This window comes from Vicia villosa, linkage group LG6, assembly GCF_029867415.1.
Source record: "Vicia villosa cultivar HV-30 ecotype Madison, WI linkage group LG6, Vvil1.0, whole genome shotgun sequence".
Classification (NCBI taxonomy): domain Eukaryota; kingdom Viridiplantae; phylum Streptophyta; class Magnoliopsida; order Fabales; family Fabaceae; genus Vicia; species Vicia villosa.
The window spans coordinates 141783519-141803710 of record NC_081185.1 but is presented as its reverse complement, the minus strand read 5'-3'; the positions used below and the strand labels follow the sequence as shown (position 1 = coordinate 141803710).

Genomic DNA, 20192 nt, shown 5'->3' with positions numbered 1-20192 from the left:
AATAGGAATCGGTTTGAGGTATCATGTTTTTTTTGAGACACAACCACAAAATTCTCTCGATTCCCAGTAGAAGAGAAACACTAAACCTGAAATTAACGCTTGTAAGTCTAACTTTTACCCTCTCAGGAGTCCACCAATGACTGTCTGTCGAGAAACCTCAAAGTCGATCTACTCTATTCCTCAACGATGTAATCAACTGACAGTCTTGATGAATAGATTTTCGGGGGAATAAGCTTATGACGAATTTTTTTTCTTGCTTAGTTTAGGGTAATAAGCGGCTATGGGCGAAAGAAATAGATGATATAGCCTCAAACCTCTAGGCAAAAGCTACTATATTTTGGGTGGGAGGTGGAGCACCAGATGAATTTCTCATTAAGGAGATTAAATCTTTGGAGAATAAGGACTTGGAATCAAAAGTTTAGAAGGAAGCTAACAAACGAGTGTCATCATGAATATGTTATACTATAACATACGAGGGAGTGGTTGTCCTTCCAAAAGGAAGAGTTTGGGTCAGTTTATCAGGAAAGAGGCTTTTGACGTATGCTTTCAGCAAGAGACAGAAATTCAAGAGGTTTCAGGCAATTTTTTTTTCCCTTTTATAAAGCATCGCAAGCCATCTTTAAAGAGATAATTGTGCTTCAAAGGGTTTTCTTATGGGGAGAGTGGAAAAAAATAAATTGGATTTGTTGAGATTCAATTTGCTTTTTGAAAGAGGAGGGGACTCAGTATTAAGCATTGTGAAAATTTCAATCTTTCCCTTTTAAGCAAGTTGAAATGGAGAATACTGAATGAAGAAAATTCTATTTAGACTACCTTCTTTCTTACAGGTACAAAAATATCAAAAGAATGAAGCTTAGTGATTCAGTACCTTTGTTGGGGAACAAAGTCACCTTATGGTTGAAAGACGTTTTTGCGGTTGGAACGTCTATAGAAGAGAATCATGTAAATTAGTTTTCTTCTTCAATTGTGTGCAAGCTTGGAAATGGCGATCTCATTGATTTTTGGTGTGATCGGTGACTAGGCTTTGCAACATTTGTACTGTGTTTGAGTTGTTATTTCACCAAGCAGGGTCGGTCAGCAGTAAAATATCGAACAATGGGTTTTAGTCGGATAGTGAGTGGCAATGGCAACTGAATTTCTGAGACAACAATCTGCCTGCTTCGGCTGCCGTCATGTTGGCCGAACTGCTATGAATTTTATAGCTGGTGCAGCTAAATAGTTTCCATTCTAATTGTTATGTGTGGTGGAGAAATAGTAGTGGTTTTTTTTGTCAAAGCTAATTATGACTGGCTTTGGAAGTGTTTCAATCGTTCCGTGTCTTTGAATGATGTTATTTCTCTTGCTTTGAGTAGATTGTGGAAGAGCTCTAAGTAAAGTCCTAATATTTGGTTGGAGATTGTTGTTGAATAGACTTCCAACTAGAATGAATTTGGTGATAAAAGGAATCTTGGTCGGTTCCCATAATATGGTGTGTCCGTTGTGTGACGAGAATTTGGATCATCTTTTTGGTAAATGTCCTATTTTGATTTCTTGGAGGCAAAAAACTTGTGATTGGATTCAAGTCGACTTTTCTATTTTTTTCGGGTTCTATTATTGCTTCGTATGCAAGCTTTGGAGGAATACCAAGCGTAGTTTCATCTTTGATTCAGGTCGGATCTTCGAAGCCCTTTGTTGGACGATTTGGGCGTGTAGAAACATTATTCTTTTTAGTGGACGGATGTTGAGCAAGTTTGACGGGTTATGTATGATCAAATTTTTGACTTGGGAGTGACTCCTTTCGGTTTATAAGTCGTGTTGGAATTTGTTATAGTCGGTTTGATGTGTCTCTCCGACTATTTGTTTAGGATAACTTGATTGATTTGCTGGTAGTACTTTTAACATATCCTTTTCCTATAAATAAATAAAAATAATAACGTTAAAATAAATAAAATTTAATTTAGCCTATGTTTATCACAAGTTTTTACACCTTCAAGAATCTTCAACTTATACAAAATTCTATGTGATAAAGTGGCTATTTAAAAAATATTGAAAAAGAAAATAAAAAGTAAAATAATGAAAAAAGTATGCATGTTTTTAATTTAAAAATATTATATAATATGTTCTTAATTTAAAAATATTATATAATATGACTGAATATTATAATTTTATAGAATAATGGTTTAAAACTAATTTACACTAAAATACTTTATTAAAAAAATTACACATCACTCTTTTTATTTAGATTTTCAAATTAAGTTTATTTCGTTGTCATAAATCTCACTAGCCGCTACTCCAAAATTCAAAATTCTGAAACAGAAAACGCTCTCACTCTCACGGCGGAATCAGCAACATTCACCGCCGATTAACCTCGATGAACTCCGATTCAGATTCTTCTCTGAGAAACAACGACATCAACGATCGGCGCCTCAGCATCATCGATTTTCTATCCGCCGATGATTCACTTCTCGATCCCGTTTCTTCCAATCACCAAAATTCAGGTCACATTTCGTTAATTTTTTGCTTCGTATTTCGAGATCAGATGAATCTTGTTCAAATTGAAACTCGGAGATTCGTTCTCTTTGTGCTTTTTCAGAAAACGAAGCTTGGTACACTCCGAATTCGAAAAAGTTCGAAGACGCTGCTACCAAAATTGAACAGTGGGAGGACGAACCTCAAACTTCTGAGAAAAAGACCACGAGAAACCCTAAATGCAATTTGCGCAAGAGTTTAGCTTGGGACAGTGCTTTTTTCACTAGTGCTGGTATATTTTTATTTAAGCTCTCTAATTTTTTTTTGTTGAATTAGGATTTTGAATGAGTTTAATCCATATGCACTTACATGCAAAATAGTTTTACAATTTACATTGTCGTTCAATAAGTTTGTCATGTTATCAAATAATTATAAAATTTAAGTTTGATTTGGTCGGTGATTGGTTGTGACGGTAAAATTTGTCTGTATCCTATTTTCTCATTTTTAATATTTTGGTTTGTATTTGAATGGTGTTTATGTTTAGGGGTTCTGGATCTTGATGAGTTGTCTAGTATAATTGAGGGTGTTGAGAAGGAAACATTACCGAGGATTGAAGAGGATGTATACAAATCATGTGACTCCATTTCGACGTTAGGGAGTGATAGTTTGACCTTTGAAAGTGCTGATTTGGAGGGTGATTTGTTTGAGGATGTTAGAGCTTCAATTCAGAAATCTAGCCGTAAGTCCAAACTTGCAACTGCAGCAACTAGAGTGTCATCTGTCTCTGCGCTACCAGGGTTACAAACTCGTGAGTCTTTCTTCACTCTGTGTTTAAAATAGATTGTGTGCTGATTTATCTTTAATTAGTTCAATTGATGATTCTTTGATGTTTTATTTTTCAGCATCCAGAAAAGTTAGCGCGGTTACTCGCAACAAGGTAACTTACATTAATGTTAGTGACTAGAATATTTTTTTCGTATTCGCATGTGCACATACATTTTCTTATTGCAACAATAATATTTTCTATTACTGAGTGAGATTGGTTACATTGATCAAAATATGACACAATGTCCTATGATCCTACCGTAGTGAGCTTGTTCAACTGTGGATATCTTTCAAAACTTAGGCTATAATTCCACCTTTGGAACTTTGACTTGGAGTAATATATAGTTGTTCTGTCATAGACTGAAATTGTGTAGCCTAATTGGGTTTCCATTTTGCTAAACAATAAAATCATGTCGGCAATAACTTTCTGTTGATTTTAGATAAAGGCCCCACCAACCCCTAGGAATCCAACAACACCAGTTGTGAGAGGAATTGGGAAGGCTACAAACAAGAATACTTTTACACAAATTCCACAGGTATGAAACTAAATAAACTACAGAAGAGAACTAGTGTCATTTCTAATTATACTAAACCATGATATTCTTATTTTAAAAAAGCCTCTTGCTACAAGGAGGGAATCATCTATTTCAAAACTCTCGAAGTTACCAGCAAAGCCTATTGCAAGTTCCACAATTTCAGCCAAGAGAGCATCACTTAGCGGTTTGCATGCCAAAAGTGAAAAGGACAGAGCAAAACATATAATTGGTGGTTAGAACTTGCATTTTACCTTTTTTTTTTGTTCTCATTTTGGCATAACCCTTTCTGAGTTATAGTAAAAGTGAACTCATTTTTATTTGACCTCTTCAGATAGAGTCAGCTCAATGCCAAATGCATCTGTTATTGGAGGTTCACGGGGTACACAGCCTAAGCCCACAATATTATCCAAATTACCTTCTGGTCAGTCAGTATCAACCAAGGCAAAATCAGTATCTTCCACATCTTCTGGTAGCAGTTTATCTGATAATATTGGTAAGTCTCCAATTATTTCTGCAAGAAGAAAAGTTATTGCAGGAAATTCAAAGCCTCCCTCATCTCGCCCTCCGGTCAAAACAACGTCAGGTTTTGCTTCAAGAAATAAAATTGAATCTGTGAATTCTAGTCTCTCAAGCTTGATATCTGCCAACAAGCTTTCTTCTAGTGTTTCCCCAGCTAGCTCCTGGTCTTCGGAGGCATCCTTATCAGCTTCTATGCCTAAGTACATGTGCGATAGTTCAAGGTCCAGCATTGATAGTTGTTGCAGCAGAAAGGTTTTCTCAGACACTAATGCAGATAAAAGTATAAATTCTCAGATTGCTCAGAGTGATTTGAGCATAGAAGGGCATGAGGCTCAGCGCTCTGTAATTATCAATCCAAGTGTTAGGACTGCTTCTGTGGCAGCAGTTACTCCCTCAGCTCTTGCAAAACCTTCAGGCTTGCGACTGCCTTCGCCAAAGATTGGTTTCTTTGATGGGGTGAGCTTTTCTGCCTTTTTTATGTTTGATATAATCTTCAGACTTTTTGTTTTTACAATTTATATGATCATCTCTTAATTACATTGTTGAAACATTCTCATAATGTTATGCAGGTGAAATCCTCAGTGCGCACTCCACGTGGGGGTGCGCAACCACACTCTGCCGTGCTTCATGGCTTGCTAAAACATGGAGCAAGAAGTCCAAGTGAAGGGAAAAACAAAGCAGTGAGATCTATCACGCCAATTGGAAACAAAAAAATTGATAACGAGAAAAATCCTCATCCAAGTCATTTTGATGAATCATTAGATGTTGCAATTAAGGCATGTAGTGCAGAGCAAAATATCAAAAGCTCTACTGAAATGCTCAAGGGTGCTTTTAAAAATGTTGAATATACATCACTTTCACAGGAAATGCAAAACAGCACTAATCATGATTTGCGTCCACTCACTCGTGTGAATCACCAGGAAAATGTTTATCATGATAATCAAATTGATTGTTTGATCAAACAAGTTGGACTCATGAATATAAATTCCGCGACACAGGAAAAGATCAATGACGATTCTCTTTCTTTTCGGGAGACTGATGTCAGCTTCCAAGATAAATCCAATGGTATGGAGTTATCAAATCACAGGGAGCTTTTTAATCATCCTAAAAACCCGGAAATATTAAAGGGTTTGTCAACTCCAGGTCTATGTGTTGCTCCAACCAGCATTGATATGGCAACTTCAGCAAGAAGACCCTTTGCGGCAAAAGATTCATTTTTCAACATGGATTTCCCTGTTTTCATAGAACCATCAATTTCAGAGGTAAAGCTGATTAACACATCTGTGCCTGAAAACATTACAAAAGAAAGCATCTGAGATGATATGATCAAGTTGAACTACTTAATTTTTCAGTTTGCTGCTTTGGGCTAAAAGTGAAACCGTAGAAGTAGTGATCTTGATGTACTGTGTCAGATTACGAAGACCAAGTCTTTAAGTACTTGTTCTACCGTTTATTTCTATTTGACAGCATCTCTTTTTTCAAGGGTTCATTGTCATGAATCCTTTTTTAGACTAAATATTTTGAACGAGAAAGGTGTCTTGTATCTTCTTTCATTTTCTTACCATTTGAGAATTTAAATGCATGATATGGTATTTATTTTCTTTAGCATTTTGTTTAATCTTTGTTATGCAGCTTATTTATCTTTTAATGGAGCCTTGATTTTGGCTTTACATTAAGTGTTCATAGTTTGATCTTGTGTTTGATTGGTACAAATATATGTTGGCTTTTATCACAACTTTTGACATTTATTTTCATGTTTTCCAACAAAAATATCTAAATAATCAACTTTTCTTACTATTTTCCAAAATATTCATGTTTCAAACAAAAAAATTCATGTGTATAGCTTAAGCCAATTGGATTGGTTCTCCCATTTAATACTTTAGAAGGCAAGACTGTCGTGTTGGCGCCTCTAATAAATCACCTCTTTATTCTTTAAAGGGGACGCCAATTCATTTGACATTTTTCTTGTTTGTTTTTTTTAGTTGGTAATAAACAAAAATTGAATCCTTTTTATAAGAGACAATTCATTTTTTAAGTTCATTGAATAATCAATGTATCTAGTCTATAAATAAGTTAAATACATTGATTATTCAATGAACCTAAAAAGTGACTTGTCTCTTATAAAAAGGAACGGAGGTAGTATCATTTTATATAAATAGAGATTGATTAATTAAAATCTTACGACTTTTTATATAACATTTGTTAATCTAATATAAGTTTTACACACGATTGTGCAATATAAGTAAAGCCATTAAAGATATGGACGACGTATCCGTGGAAGAAACGCTCAAACCAATTAAAAAGTGACGTGATAGGAAGATAGGGTAAGTGTGTCTCTCACCCCACCGACCTAAGTCTCTTTCAAATATATCAAAATATAAAAGAAAGTTTATTTTTAGTGTAACCTATTCTTATATCCACTATACATACTAGTTTTTTTCTCACATCCATTATAGTAGTTAAAAACTATGGAAATCATTATATTATATGTATTACATATTCTTAACTATAATTGGTATAATTGGAATAGCAACATAATATTTTAAACATAGAGAGTTACATCTATTTGAAGTAGTTGTTTAAAACAAACAAAAATATTATCAATTATGAAAATAATCGGATGATCCTACGTAAACATAAAAAGTAAAAAATGTTTCGCGTAATTTTCAATAAGAACTTTGCAGTTTATAATATTGGCAAAAAAAATATATCACCTCCCGACTACATTTATTAAAGGAGTCATTAATGGTAGATAATATGATTTAATAATGGAGAGGCCACTATCGAACTAAAAAAATGTTAACCAGCGTTTTTGAGATAGTGATTAAGAGATTAGGAAGATAAGTTATTATAGATTAAAAAGATTTTTTTTTTTTAAAATTATGTATATTTAATTTATTAAAAACATAAATAATTAATTTTAAAAATATATATTATATATATTTAATATATTAAATATAAAATATTTTCTTTATTTATAATTTTTAAGCTCCCGGATTTTGGTTAGCATGACGCATAAAAAAAAAACTCATGACAATAAGGTATAAATTATGCTTGATGGTAAATAGAAGTATGGACTTGTTTGAGGGAAAAAAAAAAAGTAAATGTTAGTGTCCATGTACAATTGTTGAAACTAGAGTCATACCTAAAGCTAATAAATAAGTAACATCTATCTAAACATTACTCAGATTATGTTGTGAAACACTTTTTGAAGACAATATATATATATATATATATATATATATATATATATATATATATATATATATATATATATATATATATATATATATATATATATATATATATATATATATATATATATATATAGTTGTATTTAAGATTTGTTTGTTTTTGTTATGAATTACTATAATATTTAGTTACAATTGAAATTGTCACATTTAGTTGTTCACGACTAAAATTAACTTTTGATCTTAAAATTTGTTTATTGTTATAAAAAATAGACAATAATTGAGAATTTTCTTCTGAAAAGCTCGAATGACCAAGAAGATTGAAAATGAGACAAAGACATTTTTTGTATGTAAATGATGTTTCTAATAATTTTAACTAAAATGATCTTTTCTTCAATGACAAGATTAGCAATCCTAGTAATTCTCAACCTATTATCATTGTATCACCCTTCAAATCGATCCAAATTTCTCAACAACATAATGTCAATTTTCAATTTGATGAGTAGTTTGGCAATATAAAGTTTTGAAACTACTGAAAAATTATGGTGTTAATTGTTAAAAAAACATCATTGTCATTTACTTCTGATCGATCAATAAAATCACTACTCATATATTCATTTTCTTCGGCTTCAACGTAAAAGTAGAACAATTAAAATTTTGGTTATTGTGGTGATAATATTAAAAGCTTATTGAAATTTGTAATTGATATATAATTAGTTGCCTAGAATAAGTTGCATGATATAATCATTTATTATATCCACGGTCTCGAGAGTTGATTCTAAAATAACTCTACTTTGCCGAAAACAAGAATATGTTAAGTTATAAAGTAGATCCGGACAAGTGCTGGTAACAATAGCTTCAAGTGGGTCACTAAAATGTGTCTTATTAACAACCCTTGAGGAATAATAATATCAACATATCCATCATTTGATTCTAACATACTTTCATCACCAATCACCAAAATCCATTCTAAAAATTTTATAATATTTTCTAATGTGGGTGATATTGAGTCATTTGGTAACTGCGTATTTTTTTTTGGTCAGAGTAACGATTTTACAAAAATCTCAAATATATGACATATTTATTGTTGCATGCATAACATCAGATCTAGTTTCTCTTAGTATAATTGATAGAATTTTCCTTAAATCACCACCAAAGATAATTACCTTTCTTTCAAATATTTGATTACAAATAAATTTATCATCACTCATAATACTCTCAATATTTTTCAAGAGCTTCAAATAAAATTTATGTGACATTAATGTGTCATCCCATATGATAATAAACTTGCAATTTCGTTTGAAGCCGCAGTTAAAACAATTTAAGGTGTAATGCGGCTGAATATGTGTTCACATACAAAAATTCCAGTGCCACCGCAACCATATGAAAAATAACCATCTCTTTATTTCTAATAGCTTACATAATTTGTATAGAATTTTTCTTTACCCATCTCCCTATGGGGTCACCCCAGCGAAATCCCCCAATTACCCCTGCTTCAGAGATGCATCTCCGAAGTTAATTTTTTTTTTGAATTTTCATACTTTTCGGAAATGAATCTCCGAAAACACCAAAAAAGTGGTGTTTTCGGAGATGCATTTCCGAAGTCAAAAAAAATTCAAAACCGTGAATATTTCGGAAGTTCATTTCCGAAAATATTCCTGCATATACAATTTTCCCTCCTTCACTATTTCATCATTTTTTCTCCAAAACTTCTCCAAACCCTCTCCAACACTCAATCAATCTCCATCCATTTTTCGTCTCAAAATCAAGTTTCAAACCGTTGATCACGTTAAAGGGAGCATAGAAAGCTACAATTTGAGGTAAACATCTCCCATTTCATCCCCTATTTCACTACATTGATTGATGAATTTTCTGCTGAAACCTGCGATGGTTCGGAAGTTCATTTCCGAAATATATTACCTAACAAATTTCGGAAATGAACTTCCGAAATATGCCCTGGCAGTTAAAAAAAACAGTTTTGGCCAATTTTGCTAATTTTTGCATATGTTAGGTATGGTGCATCCGGACAACATTGTGCAAGACGATGACGCAGTATTTCCGGAAGTTGTCAACGTTAAAAACGATTCGGTTATCGACGATCGAGCTATGATCAATGCGGTTGATGTTCGGCAACAATTTACCAATGATCGGAGCTTCGATAGTCGCGAGCATTTGATTGATTGGGTTCGGAACGAAGCTAGTAAAGTTGGATTTGGAATTGTAATTTTAAGGTCCGACAATGGAAATAGTAGGCGGAAAGCTTTCGTTGTTTTGAATTGCGAACGGGGTGAGAGTTATGCACAATCAAACCGGGTGCTAAAACACGAAGACACGGGATCGAGAAAGTGCGGGTGTCCGTTTAAGTTGCGGGCGACTCGGAGGGTTGATGATTTGTGGCGTCTAACCGTGATTTGTGGAATTCATAATCATGCCTTGGATTCCAAGTTACACGAACATCCAATGGCGAATCGTTTGTCCCGCGAAGAGAAGAATGTGATTTCGGATTTAACGATAGTCAAAGTGGCGCCTCGCAACATACTTGCCGATTTGAAGCGTAAAAAACCGGATAGCGTTTCAAATATCAAGCAAGTTTACAATGAACGACACAATCTCAAAGTTTTGAAAATGGGCCCTCGGTCGGAAACGCAACAACTTTTGAAACTATTAGGCGATAACAAATATGTGTCAAGCTTCCGAACGTCCGAGGACAAAGTTACGGTGCGTGATATTTTTTTGACTCATCCCGAAAGTATCAAATTGTTCAACACATTTCCAACCGTTCTTGTCATGGATTCGACGTACAAGACAAACAAGTATAGGCTTCCTCTTCTAGAGATCGTCGGTGTCACCTCGACGGACAAGACTTATTCGATCGGGTTTGCTTTTTTGGAGTGTGAAAAAGAAGAAAACTCTACATGGGCTTTGGGAATATGCAAGTCTTTGTTGGTTGATCAAAATTTTATGCCTAAAGTCATTGTGACCGACCGGGACAATGCTTTGATGAATGCGGTTGATACCGTCTTCCCGACATCGACCGCGTTACTTTGTCGGTATCACATAACTTGCAACGTGAGAAGTAAGTTGAAACCCGCGGTTGGGACAAAAGATAGGCCGGATGAAAACGGTAAAGTTATCAAAGTCGGTGTTGTGGTTGAGAGGATAATGGCGGCATGGAGGGAAATTTTAGATGCATACTCCGAATCCACCATTCTTGACAAAGTAAGAGAAAAAGTCGTGTGCGCTTGGACAAATCGAGTTAGACATCTTGGTTGCACCACGACTAACCGAGTTGAATCCGCACATGCGGTCTTCAAGAGGTGGTTGGGTGATAGCAAGGGAGATTTGTGTCGGGGATGGGACACCGTGAACCAAATGCTTGAAAATCAACACAATGAAATTCAAACATCGTTCGGTCGGAGCAAGACGGTTATGGAACACCGGTATAAGGGCCAAATTTTATTCTCCCAATTGATTTACAACATATCCCAAACGGGTTTGAATTTTTTGTTTCATGAAGCGAAGCGGTCGGAGACCACGGGGCCGGATAGTTCTTTATGTGGGTGTACCATTAGAAATACATACGGCCTTCCATGTGCTTGTATACTTTCAAAAAAGAAGAAGTTGAATTCACCAGTACGCATGGATGAGGTAGCCGACCATTGGAAGAAACTTCGTTTTGATGATTTTGACCCGCCGAAAGAAAATGACTCCAAAATCACCATCTCTGACGAGTTGGAAGTGATAATGGAGAAGTTTGCTAAAGCGGATGACAACACGAAAAATGCACATAAAAGAACAATTGCGAAAAATTGCATTCCCGGAGACCACCGATTTGAAACTGCCATCTCAACCGGTTAAAACGAAAGGTGCACCGAAAAATCCAAAGTTACACAAGAAGACACATCAACAAAACGATTTGAACATGTTGATGCATCATTCCCAGATTCACCGACACCGAATTCCAAGTGTAGTGGTAACAAAGGAGCCCGTATTTCGAAGCCACCTCGCACACCGCCGATAAAAAAATCACCGATTGTCTACATTGATGAGATGCCACTTTTTATGCACAAATATATCGATAACATCGTTGATGTTGGAGGCGAAGGCAATTGTGGATATCGGGCCGTTGCGGGTTTGCTTGGTAAAGGGGAAAATAATCACACTTTAGTCCGACGGGAACTCATTACGGAGTTGACTTCGTATCGGGACATATACGGCCGACTATATGAAAATCAAGAAAAGTTTGCGAAAATCCATGATGCACTTGTTCCATCACTTACCGGTATCGCTCCGGTTTCGAAGTGGATGTCATTCCCCGAGATGGGTCATCTAATAGCAAGTGCATATGATATGGTGTGTGTCGATTTGACGAGATTTGGACTAAGTGAGACTTTCTTTCCACTTCATAGTCGACCGCCGTTGGACGCGTCGAGCCGCATCATATGCATCGGGTATCAACGATCGCGGCACTTCGTCCAAGTGTTTTTGAAACCGGGGTGTCCTATACCGGCTACTTCTTGTCAATGGACGGCACATCGTTCAAATGAGGCGGAGACTTGGCCGGATCCGTTCGTTTCGAGAATGGCGGAGTTTGAAGAAATGATGAGCCAAGAGCGCGAGCAAAATAGAGAGCGGCCGAACAACGTACCTATTTTGGACTTAGGATCCACCGATTGGTTCGGTGAATTTTAGTTTGTTCCGGATCGTTTTTTGTTTGTAATGACCATTTTTGTATGTATTGTTGTTTACCATGTAAAATCGGACCGATTCAATACATATATAATATAAGTATGTTTTATGTCATCATTGTCTAATTTCTGTCTATTTTGATTCCTTTTGCAATTTATACACAAAACACTAAGCAATCAATAAAATGCAAAATTTATGTCTGTTTCTACATAATTCGGAAATGAACTTCCGAAATATACTAGTCTGCCTCCAATTTTCGGAAGTTCATTTCCGAAACATCCACTGAGTGCAAGATAAGGTTTGTTGGGCCATTATTACTCCAATAAGTCTATAAATACAACACACTCTTCTTCATCCTCTTCACACCTAGAAACACAAATGACACAAACCTACCCCCACCTAGCATTCGTCTACTTCACCACCGGCTACCCGATGTCGTTCCAATTTCGCTTCTCGTGCGACACGCCGTTTGCGGAGTTGATAACGTCGCTCCACACGCTATTGCAATATCCCGAAAATCGAAAGGTTGTCAAGCTCGAGTACCGCTCGCCATCGCTTAACGACGAGGGATGCATTGAATTCACACCTTTTGAGATCAAGAACGACGAAGATTTAGCGGTTTTGTGGACAACGTTCGACCGATTTTCTTCGAAGGGTCTGATCGAGTTGGACGCGAAACTTCAAAGATCGGGGGCCGATGTTATCAAAATGTTGACTCATCCTCACCTACCTGTGTTTAACAATATGTAACTTTAATCTTATGTAATGTGATCGATGTAATCTTCATCCGATTAAATAAAGCGAATCGTTCTTGTTTGTTATTTTTCTTCTGTCCAGACCTTATTTCAGAAGTTCATTTCCGAATTCCTCCAAGGGGGGTGAATTCGGAGATGAACTTCCGAATTCACCAATTTTCTGAAAATTAACCTTATTTCGGAGATGCATCTCCGAAGTCAATATTTTTCATTAAAATATTCAACTTTTCGGAGATTCATTTCCGAAAACACCTTTTTTTCCAATAAAAGTACGTTTTCGGAAATAAATTTCCGAAACAAGGGGTATTTTCGTAAATTTGTCAGAGGTGGCCAAGAAGGATGGGAGGTGGCTAAAGAAATTTTCTTTGTATAACCCTTAATTTGCTCATCTGCATAAATATGAGTACAAATATATAATATATATTTTTTTATCAATAGGAAAAGAAGGAAATAACGGAAAATTAAGCTATTGAAAATTGAATTCTCATAGAGTATGCTAAACAAATATTAACTAAAAGAGAGAGATAAATAGAAAACACTCTCAATTCTTAAACAAGTGAGATTACCAATTTAGCAAGTCAATCAGCACAAACATTTCCTTTGCATAAAGAGTGAACAAGGGCAATTTGTCATTCTTTATGAATAAGATATTGGAATACATCTTATTAAAACCACCAAAATTTTACTTGGTAAAGTGTAAAAGTGTAGCTATTTGGCTAACATTATTCAGGAGAGAGCAGTTGTTCTTTTTGAAGGATTCTTCATTACGTGATTTCCAAATCATCCAATAACAAATTATCCGGGCTACAGACAGAGTTATATCTACCTGATAATAATTGAACTCATAACTTGTCAGAATTGTGAAGATGTTCCTAAACTTGTTTATCCAACATGATAACGTTAACAAGTCTAACTCTCTTGATGCCAATACCCCTTCTAGTAGAGGTTAAGTTATGGTATCCCATTTAACCTAGTGACTAGATTTGCCTCCCCATAAGAATTGTCTTATAGTACAATAATCAATCTTACTATAAATGCCTTATAAAAGCTACAAATTATACATGGTATAAATAGGCATAGAACTAAGCACAAACTTAGCAAGAGTCGCCTTTCCAGGCCTACTAAGAAGTCTATCTTTCCATTCGGCTAAACAAGAATTAATTTTATCAATGATAAAGAAGAAATTTGCATTTGTGACCCTACCATAAATTAATCATACCTTCAAATTTGATTATCTTTATTCGAGATAAAGTCTTAGAGGAAATAAATTTAGATTTATGGACATTAATCTTCATACCAGAGGTTTTGCAAAAAGTTTGAAGTACCTCATTAACTACCCTAGCCTTTATTATTGTATATAGTTATTTTTTTTATTATACCCTCTTTTATTTTTTTCTTTCAAAATAAATTCAATCATACACTCTCTCTTTGAAATATATATTTTGAGCAATCCGATCATATGTCTTTCAATCATATATCAATTTATTGTCAAAAAAATCAAAGACATATTTTTTTAGATACGACGTTGCCTTAAACGCCGGTTAACTTTGTTCTATTTTTTTTGCCATCGCTTTTCAATTTCCATAGTAATAATTGTTGAACCTCTTCATCTGGGAGGGAAAAATCTTAGAATTATGTATGAAAACTATGTCAATTGTTGGAATTTCATAGTGCATTTTAAGTCAACATTAAACTTGTCCAAAATAGATGTTGTTGAAATTAGTAATTGCATGAAAAGAAAACCGAATATATAATTTACATTGCCTATTTGACAAATTTTTTTGTTCATAAAGAATTACATCCAATAAGTATTTTGGTGAATTTTTTTCAAACATATTCAAGCCGATTCATTGAAGCTGAAAACAACATAGTAATAATAAATTTGCACAAGAACAAACCAAAACCTCAACTATATGCCTCTTTAATTGCCTTAATAAACTCAATGTCATCTTGAAGAAAACCCATTGGAAATCATGCTTCTTTGAAACTTGTATGTTTAAATGCTTCTTGATGTCATCATAACTTAAGGATCCTTTCTTCATAGTCAATAATATTCTGAAATAATACAACTCTTCAACGGTTTGAGGCACCCATGAGTTCATCATTTCATGTTGACGTGTGATTCATACTTCATTAACAAATTTGGGTTTTGAAAGACAACATGACCATAGTTTGGTCACAAGAATAGTACTTGAAACTAAAGTTGTCAATATGGGCTACCCGGCCCTAAATGGGTCGGCCCTAGCGAGCTCTGGGCTTTTTAGGGCTGCGCCAAAAAGACCCTATATAATATGAGCTCGAGATTTACTACTCGAGCCTGGCCCTAGATGGGCTTCGGGCTACCCGGCCCTAAATGGGCTTTTTTATTTAAAAAAATTAAAATAAAAACTCTATAATATTTATTATAAATAAAATTAAAAATTATGTTATTTCAAACATAATACATTTTTAAGTACTATATTATCTCTTATAAATACTATAATGTGTTTCTAAATACAATATATGTCTAAATTGTATAAAATAATACTTGAATGTTTATTATAAGAGAAAAACTAATATAATATGATGAAAAAATATTGATTATATTAATGTATAATATTTAAAAGAGAAAGATTGAATGAAATAGAAATAAAATTTAGTGAAGTGAGAAAAATCAATATACTATTTTTGAGTAAGATAATATAAATATTAATATATTTTTTTTTAATTTATAATTATGCAGGCATGATGGGCTACCCACGGCCCATATGGGCTAGCCCATTTTCACAGCTCTACTTGAAACACTTATCATCATTAACAAATTTGGGCTTTGAGAGACAACATGACCATAGTTTGGTCAACAAGAATAGTACTTGAAACACTTATCATCTTTCATGCATGGGGACCCAACTCTTAACCAAATCATACAATTTAAGTTCTATTAAAAGATTGGGAACCTCAATTATCTTGTCTATTGTATTTAGAACACTTGCAATATTTCACACTTGCAACCTTTCAGGCCATTGATGATTGTCACCATTAACTAAAAGTTAATATTTGAATGGTTAATATCACCCAACAGAAATGCAGAACTACGTTCAATTGCTCAAATAGATCAGGCTGCTGTAGCAAGATTCACAAGCACAGCTAAAAAAAGTACTAGGAGAGTGAAAAGAGAGGAAATATAAAATATATTATCATTTGAATCAACTTAAATTCAAAAGGATTACTATTAAGAATACAAAATTGTTGATAGAATTCAATTAGCTTCAAGTTGCAAAATTCATAACAAGTTTCTTTGTAGAAATAAATAAAAAAGAGAGGAGATCCATCCCCAAATTTAAGACCTAGGCTTTTCCTTCTTCTCCTTGAATAGGGCAAGGAGAGAGACACCGGAAACCTTCACAACCTTGAATCTAACTCCAGGAATATCTCCAACAGCATGACCTTTACGTCCAAATCCAGCTATCAAAACTTCATCCTACAACCATCATAAACAAACAATATCATCAATAGATTTCAACCTACAAGAGAATTCGACACGACGAAAACAGCAAATAATGGTCACTAACATTTTCTTCGATGTAATTTAAGCAACCGTCGTTTGGCACAAATGCAGCTATCTTCTTCCCATTTTTGATGAGTTGAACTCTGGCACATTTTCTAATGGCAGAGTTAGGCTGCTTAGCCTCAATACCTCTGTACATAAAGTATCATACAAATTCATATCATCAGATAATGTCCAATTAAAATTATATAAACTTAGATCGTAGAACAAAAATGTTAAACAAATTTTACATCTTTTCAAGAACAATTCCTTTGGCATGGGATGAACCAGCAAAAGGCTTCTTCCATTCATTCCCAAGATGAGACTTTTTGAATTGCTTGTCTGCCCATCTTTGCTTAATACGGAGTTTCCTCAGCTTGCGGGCAGCTCCCATTCCTCTTGTCTTCCTGCAGGAATACAAATCAACAATAAATCTCTATCTCTAAGATTCTTAAGTGGATTTAAAATAAACTGCAATTGTTTTGCTTAAAGGAGTAGCAAAGATCAAATTATACAATGCCCGAAAAGAACTAAATAGTATCATATTCATCTCAAATACAAACTATGGTACACTAATCTTGTAGCTGATAACAATCAAATTGCAATAAAAAATACCGAATAAGTTAAAACATGATTTATATAAAGTGCCCACGCCACAACAAAGATCAATAGGATGCAGCAACAAATTGTATAAGAGCGTCACAAATTAATTACCCTAATCAACAACTTCATGTTTCTGTCCAAAATATACTAACAAGAATTTGAATTTGGAATCAAACATGATAAATGGAAGAACGTAACAACATAAAGTCGAATAAATCTGCATGAAGATAATGATTTTAAAGAATGTAATGTTGAATTACCCCATGGTGATCGAGAATTAGGAACGCTAGGTTGAGATTGGAGAAGCTCGGGGGAGGAGTATGGAGTAGCCGCGGTGTAAATTATAAACCCTAATATTATTGAAGGAGTTTTGGGGTAGAGCAATAACGATTAAGTAAACAAAAGCCGTTTAACTTGGGCTTGGGCTTGGGCTTATTTGAGTTTTACAACAAAGAGGAACCTACTATTTACACCGGTTGGTGGTGTCCAAATAAAAAAACTCAAACACATATAGGAAAGTGGGAAATGGTGATTTTGATTTATTAAATATTAGTTCAAACACATATGTTTTGAGTTAAAAGTGATATTTTTAGGGTTAAATTTATTTTTGGTCCTATAAAATTATCAAATTATGTTTTATGTCCCTATTAAAAAATGACATGTTTTAGTTCTTACAATTATATGCACGTAGTTTTAGTCTCTACCATCTACCATTAAATCAATGTGTGTTTTTGAACGATTATTTTTCATATATATTTAGAACGTTATAAAAAATTCCTCGAAAAAATGATCTCATAGTTTGATTTATAAGTCAAGATTTTTACTACTTTTGAAATTTAAAAGATTCATATTTAATTCATTTTATTTTAAAAAATTCTAAAATTTGATAAATAAACTTTTTATAGTGTTTTAAACATGTGTGGAAAAAAAGTATTCAAAAATTTTAAAGTTTAAGTATAATAAAATAATTTTCAAAATTTTAGAAAATAACATGGACTAAAGCTGCATGTGTACAAAATTTTACATGGACCAAAACATGTCATTTTATTTATAGAAACTAAAAATAAAATTTGAAATATTTATATGGATTAAAAATATATTTAACCTTATTTTTTATGTTTAGAAATGGACTAAATTGTTTTATATTTTGAGTTAAAAGTAAATATATTTTATGATTTGATGTCATGCTAATGTATGTATTTTATGTTTAGAAATAGATTAATATATTTTATGTTTTGAATTGAAAGTAAATATATCGAATGATTTGATATCTTGAAAATGTATGGTATATTATATTATATGGTTTAATGATGACAAACCATGTTTTTGGAATTGTGGTGGGAATCAATGTTTGCTAGAAACTCTCTTTTGGAGCTTCTCTTTTTTACGGTAATGTGCGGTGGTGATGGAAAAAAAAGCTAATCCAACCTTTTGGAGCTTCTCTTTTTCAAGATAAAATATTCTCCAAACGTATGGTGGCGGTGAAAAAAAGCTAATCCAAACACACGTAAAGCAAATTAAAAACCAAATTACTTATTAAGTTAAATAGAGTGTCAATTATAATCTACCGCAAATCGGACTTTTTTCGCTGGAACCCGGCTACAAATGCAAATTATTCTTTCAAATTGTTAAGAGTGACATATGAGGCTGTGAAACAGTGACAAGATTGGATCACGTTAAAGATCAGTCATGGGTTCATGATGAAGAAGAACACAAGAGGCGCAGGAATAGTTGAAGGGATAAAGTTCAACTGAATTGTGTTATAATAATGTGTATTCTTCATTGCTCAATCAGTAGGTTACAAGTGGTATATATACTTACCTACAAGCTAATGATGTGGCACGTATGTACACGTCTATGCTACAATACAAGGAAAATAATACTCTACATCTAAAGTACAAATGTACTCTATACTAACAGTCCCCCTTAAGTTGGACTTTGAAGACTGCAAAGACCCAACTTGACCAGTGTTCTTTGAAGATTCGGGGAATGCAGTGGTTTTGTTAGCATGTCTGCAAGCTGAAATGAGTAGAGATAGGAAACAAGTGGATGAGTTTGGACTGAAGCCTCTCGCGAACTACATAACAGTCCAATTCAATGTGCTTGCTGCGTTCATGGAACGTAGGATTATGTGCCAAATATATTGATGATTTACTATCACAAAAATAGAAGCAGGTTGGGTAAATTCAACATTGAGGTCACGAAACAAATATTGCAGCCACTGAATTTCACATGTAATAGAAGCCAGAGCTCTATACTCAGCTTCAGTAGAGGATCGATAAGCAGTATGTTGTTTCTTTGACTTCCAACATAAGAGAGAAGAGCCTAATATTACACAATAATCAGTAATGGATTTCCTTGTGTCAGGGCATCTGGCCCAATCTGAGTCAGCAAACCCTAAGAGCTTCAAGTTGTTGGATATAGAGAAAAGGATACCAGTGGTAGGAACAGACTTTAAGTATCTTAGAACTCGAATGGCAGCTTGAAAATATGGTTGTCTTGGTTGAGACATAAATTGACTCAAATGTTGAACAACATAGGAGATGTCAGGCCTTGAATTTGTCAAATAAATGAGTCTACCAATTAATCGTCGATATGAGGAAGGATCTTCCAACAGAGTCCCTTCAGTAACAGAAAGTCTACCACCACATAATTCCAATTAAAATAGAAATTAAATTTTAAATAAATTTCAAATTTTCTTTCTCTTAATTGATTGTTCATAACAATATAGAATTATGTTTGTTTCTATGCAAGAATTTTTCGTCCGAAGAATGTTTTTTAGTTTGGGTTGTATTAAACTCTAGACTAGGATGTTGTTAAATATTAATCCATAATCATTATATTCTAAGTTGTTAAGTGAATATTATTAATAGCTTTAACAAATAACTAACTATTGGGGAGCATATCAAGTGAGAGTATTTTATAATGAGAGATGAGAGGAATGAATATCAACCATTGAATTTATCAAGAGAGATAAATTAATAACCACATAAATGCATTAACATTCTCTCTCTTGATAAATCCAATGGTTGATATTCATTTCTCTCATTTCTCATTATAAATTGCTCATATATATATATATATATATATATATATATAT

General features: G+C 33.9%; 2 protein-coding genes across 2 annotated transcripts; one reads left to right on the top strand and one right to left on the bottom strand.

The window, feature by feature from the left end:
* Positions 1-2275: 2275 nt before the first annotated feature.
* On the top strand, positions 2276-5933 carry LOC131612583 (uncharacterized). The gene is made up of 8 exons (XM_058884350.1): positions 2276-2477; positions 2573-2740; positions 2993-3256; positions 3351-3385; positions 3714-3809; positions 3891-4041; positions 4141-4784; positions 4898-5933. The coding sequence occupies exons 1-8, from the start codon at positions 2351-2353 to the stop codon at positions 5642-5644; spliced, it is 2232 nt and encodes a 743-aa protein (XP_058740333.1). The 5' UTR covers positions 2276-2350; the 3' UTR covers positions 5645-5933.
* A 10203-nt stretch (positions 5934-16136) lies between these two features.
* LOC131612582 (small ribosomal subunit protein uS12y) lies at positions 16137-17481 on the bottom strand. Its single transcript, XM_058884349.1, has 4 exons — positions 17353-17481; positions 16741-16896; positions 16515-16641; positions 16137-16423 (listed from the first exon to the last, which is right to left on the bottom strand). The coding sequence occupies exons 1-4, from the start codon at positions 17355-17357 to the stop codon at positions 16283-16285; spliced, it is 429 nt and encodes a 142-aa protein (XP_058740332.1). The 5' UTR covers positions 17358-17481; the 3' UTR covers positions 16137-16282.
* Positions 17482-20192: the final 2711 nt, after the last annotated feature.

Bases quoted from the DNA above. Each gene is read 5' to 3' on its own strand.
- LOC131612582 (XM_058884349.1), bottom strand. The intron at 16,642-16,740 runs GTAAAATTTGTT...CTTTATGTACAG, and splicing joins GGAATTGTTCTTGAAAAGAT to AGGTATTGAGGCTAAGCAGC. The intron at 16,424-16,514 runs GTTAGTGACCAT...TGATGGTTGTAG, and splicing joins TAAATTACATCGAAGAAAAT to GATGAAGTTTTGATAGCTGG.
- LOC131612583 (XM_058884350.1), top strand. From the start codon at position 2,351: ATGAACTCCGATTCAGATTCTTCTCTGAGAAACAACGACATCAACGAT. The intron at 2,478-2,572 runs GTCACATTTCGT...GTGCTTTTTCAG, and splicing joins TTCCAATCACCAAAATTCAG to AAAACGAAGCTTGGTACACT. The intron at 3,257-3,350 runs GTGAGTCTTTCT...TTTATTTTTCAG, and splicing joins GCTACCAGGGTTACAAACTC to CATCCAGAAAAGTTAGCGCG.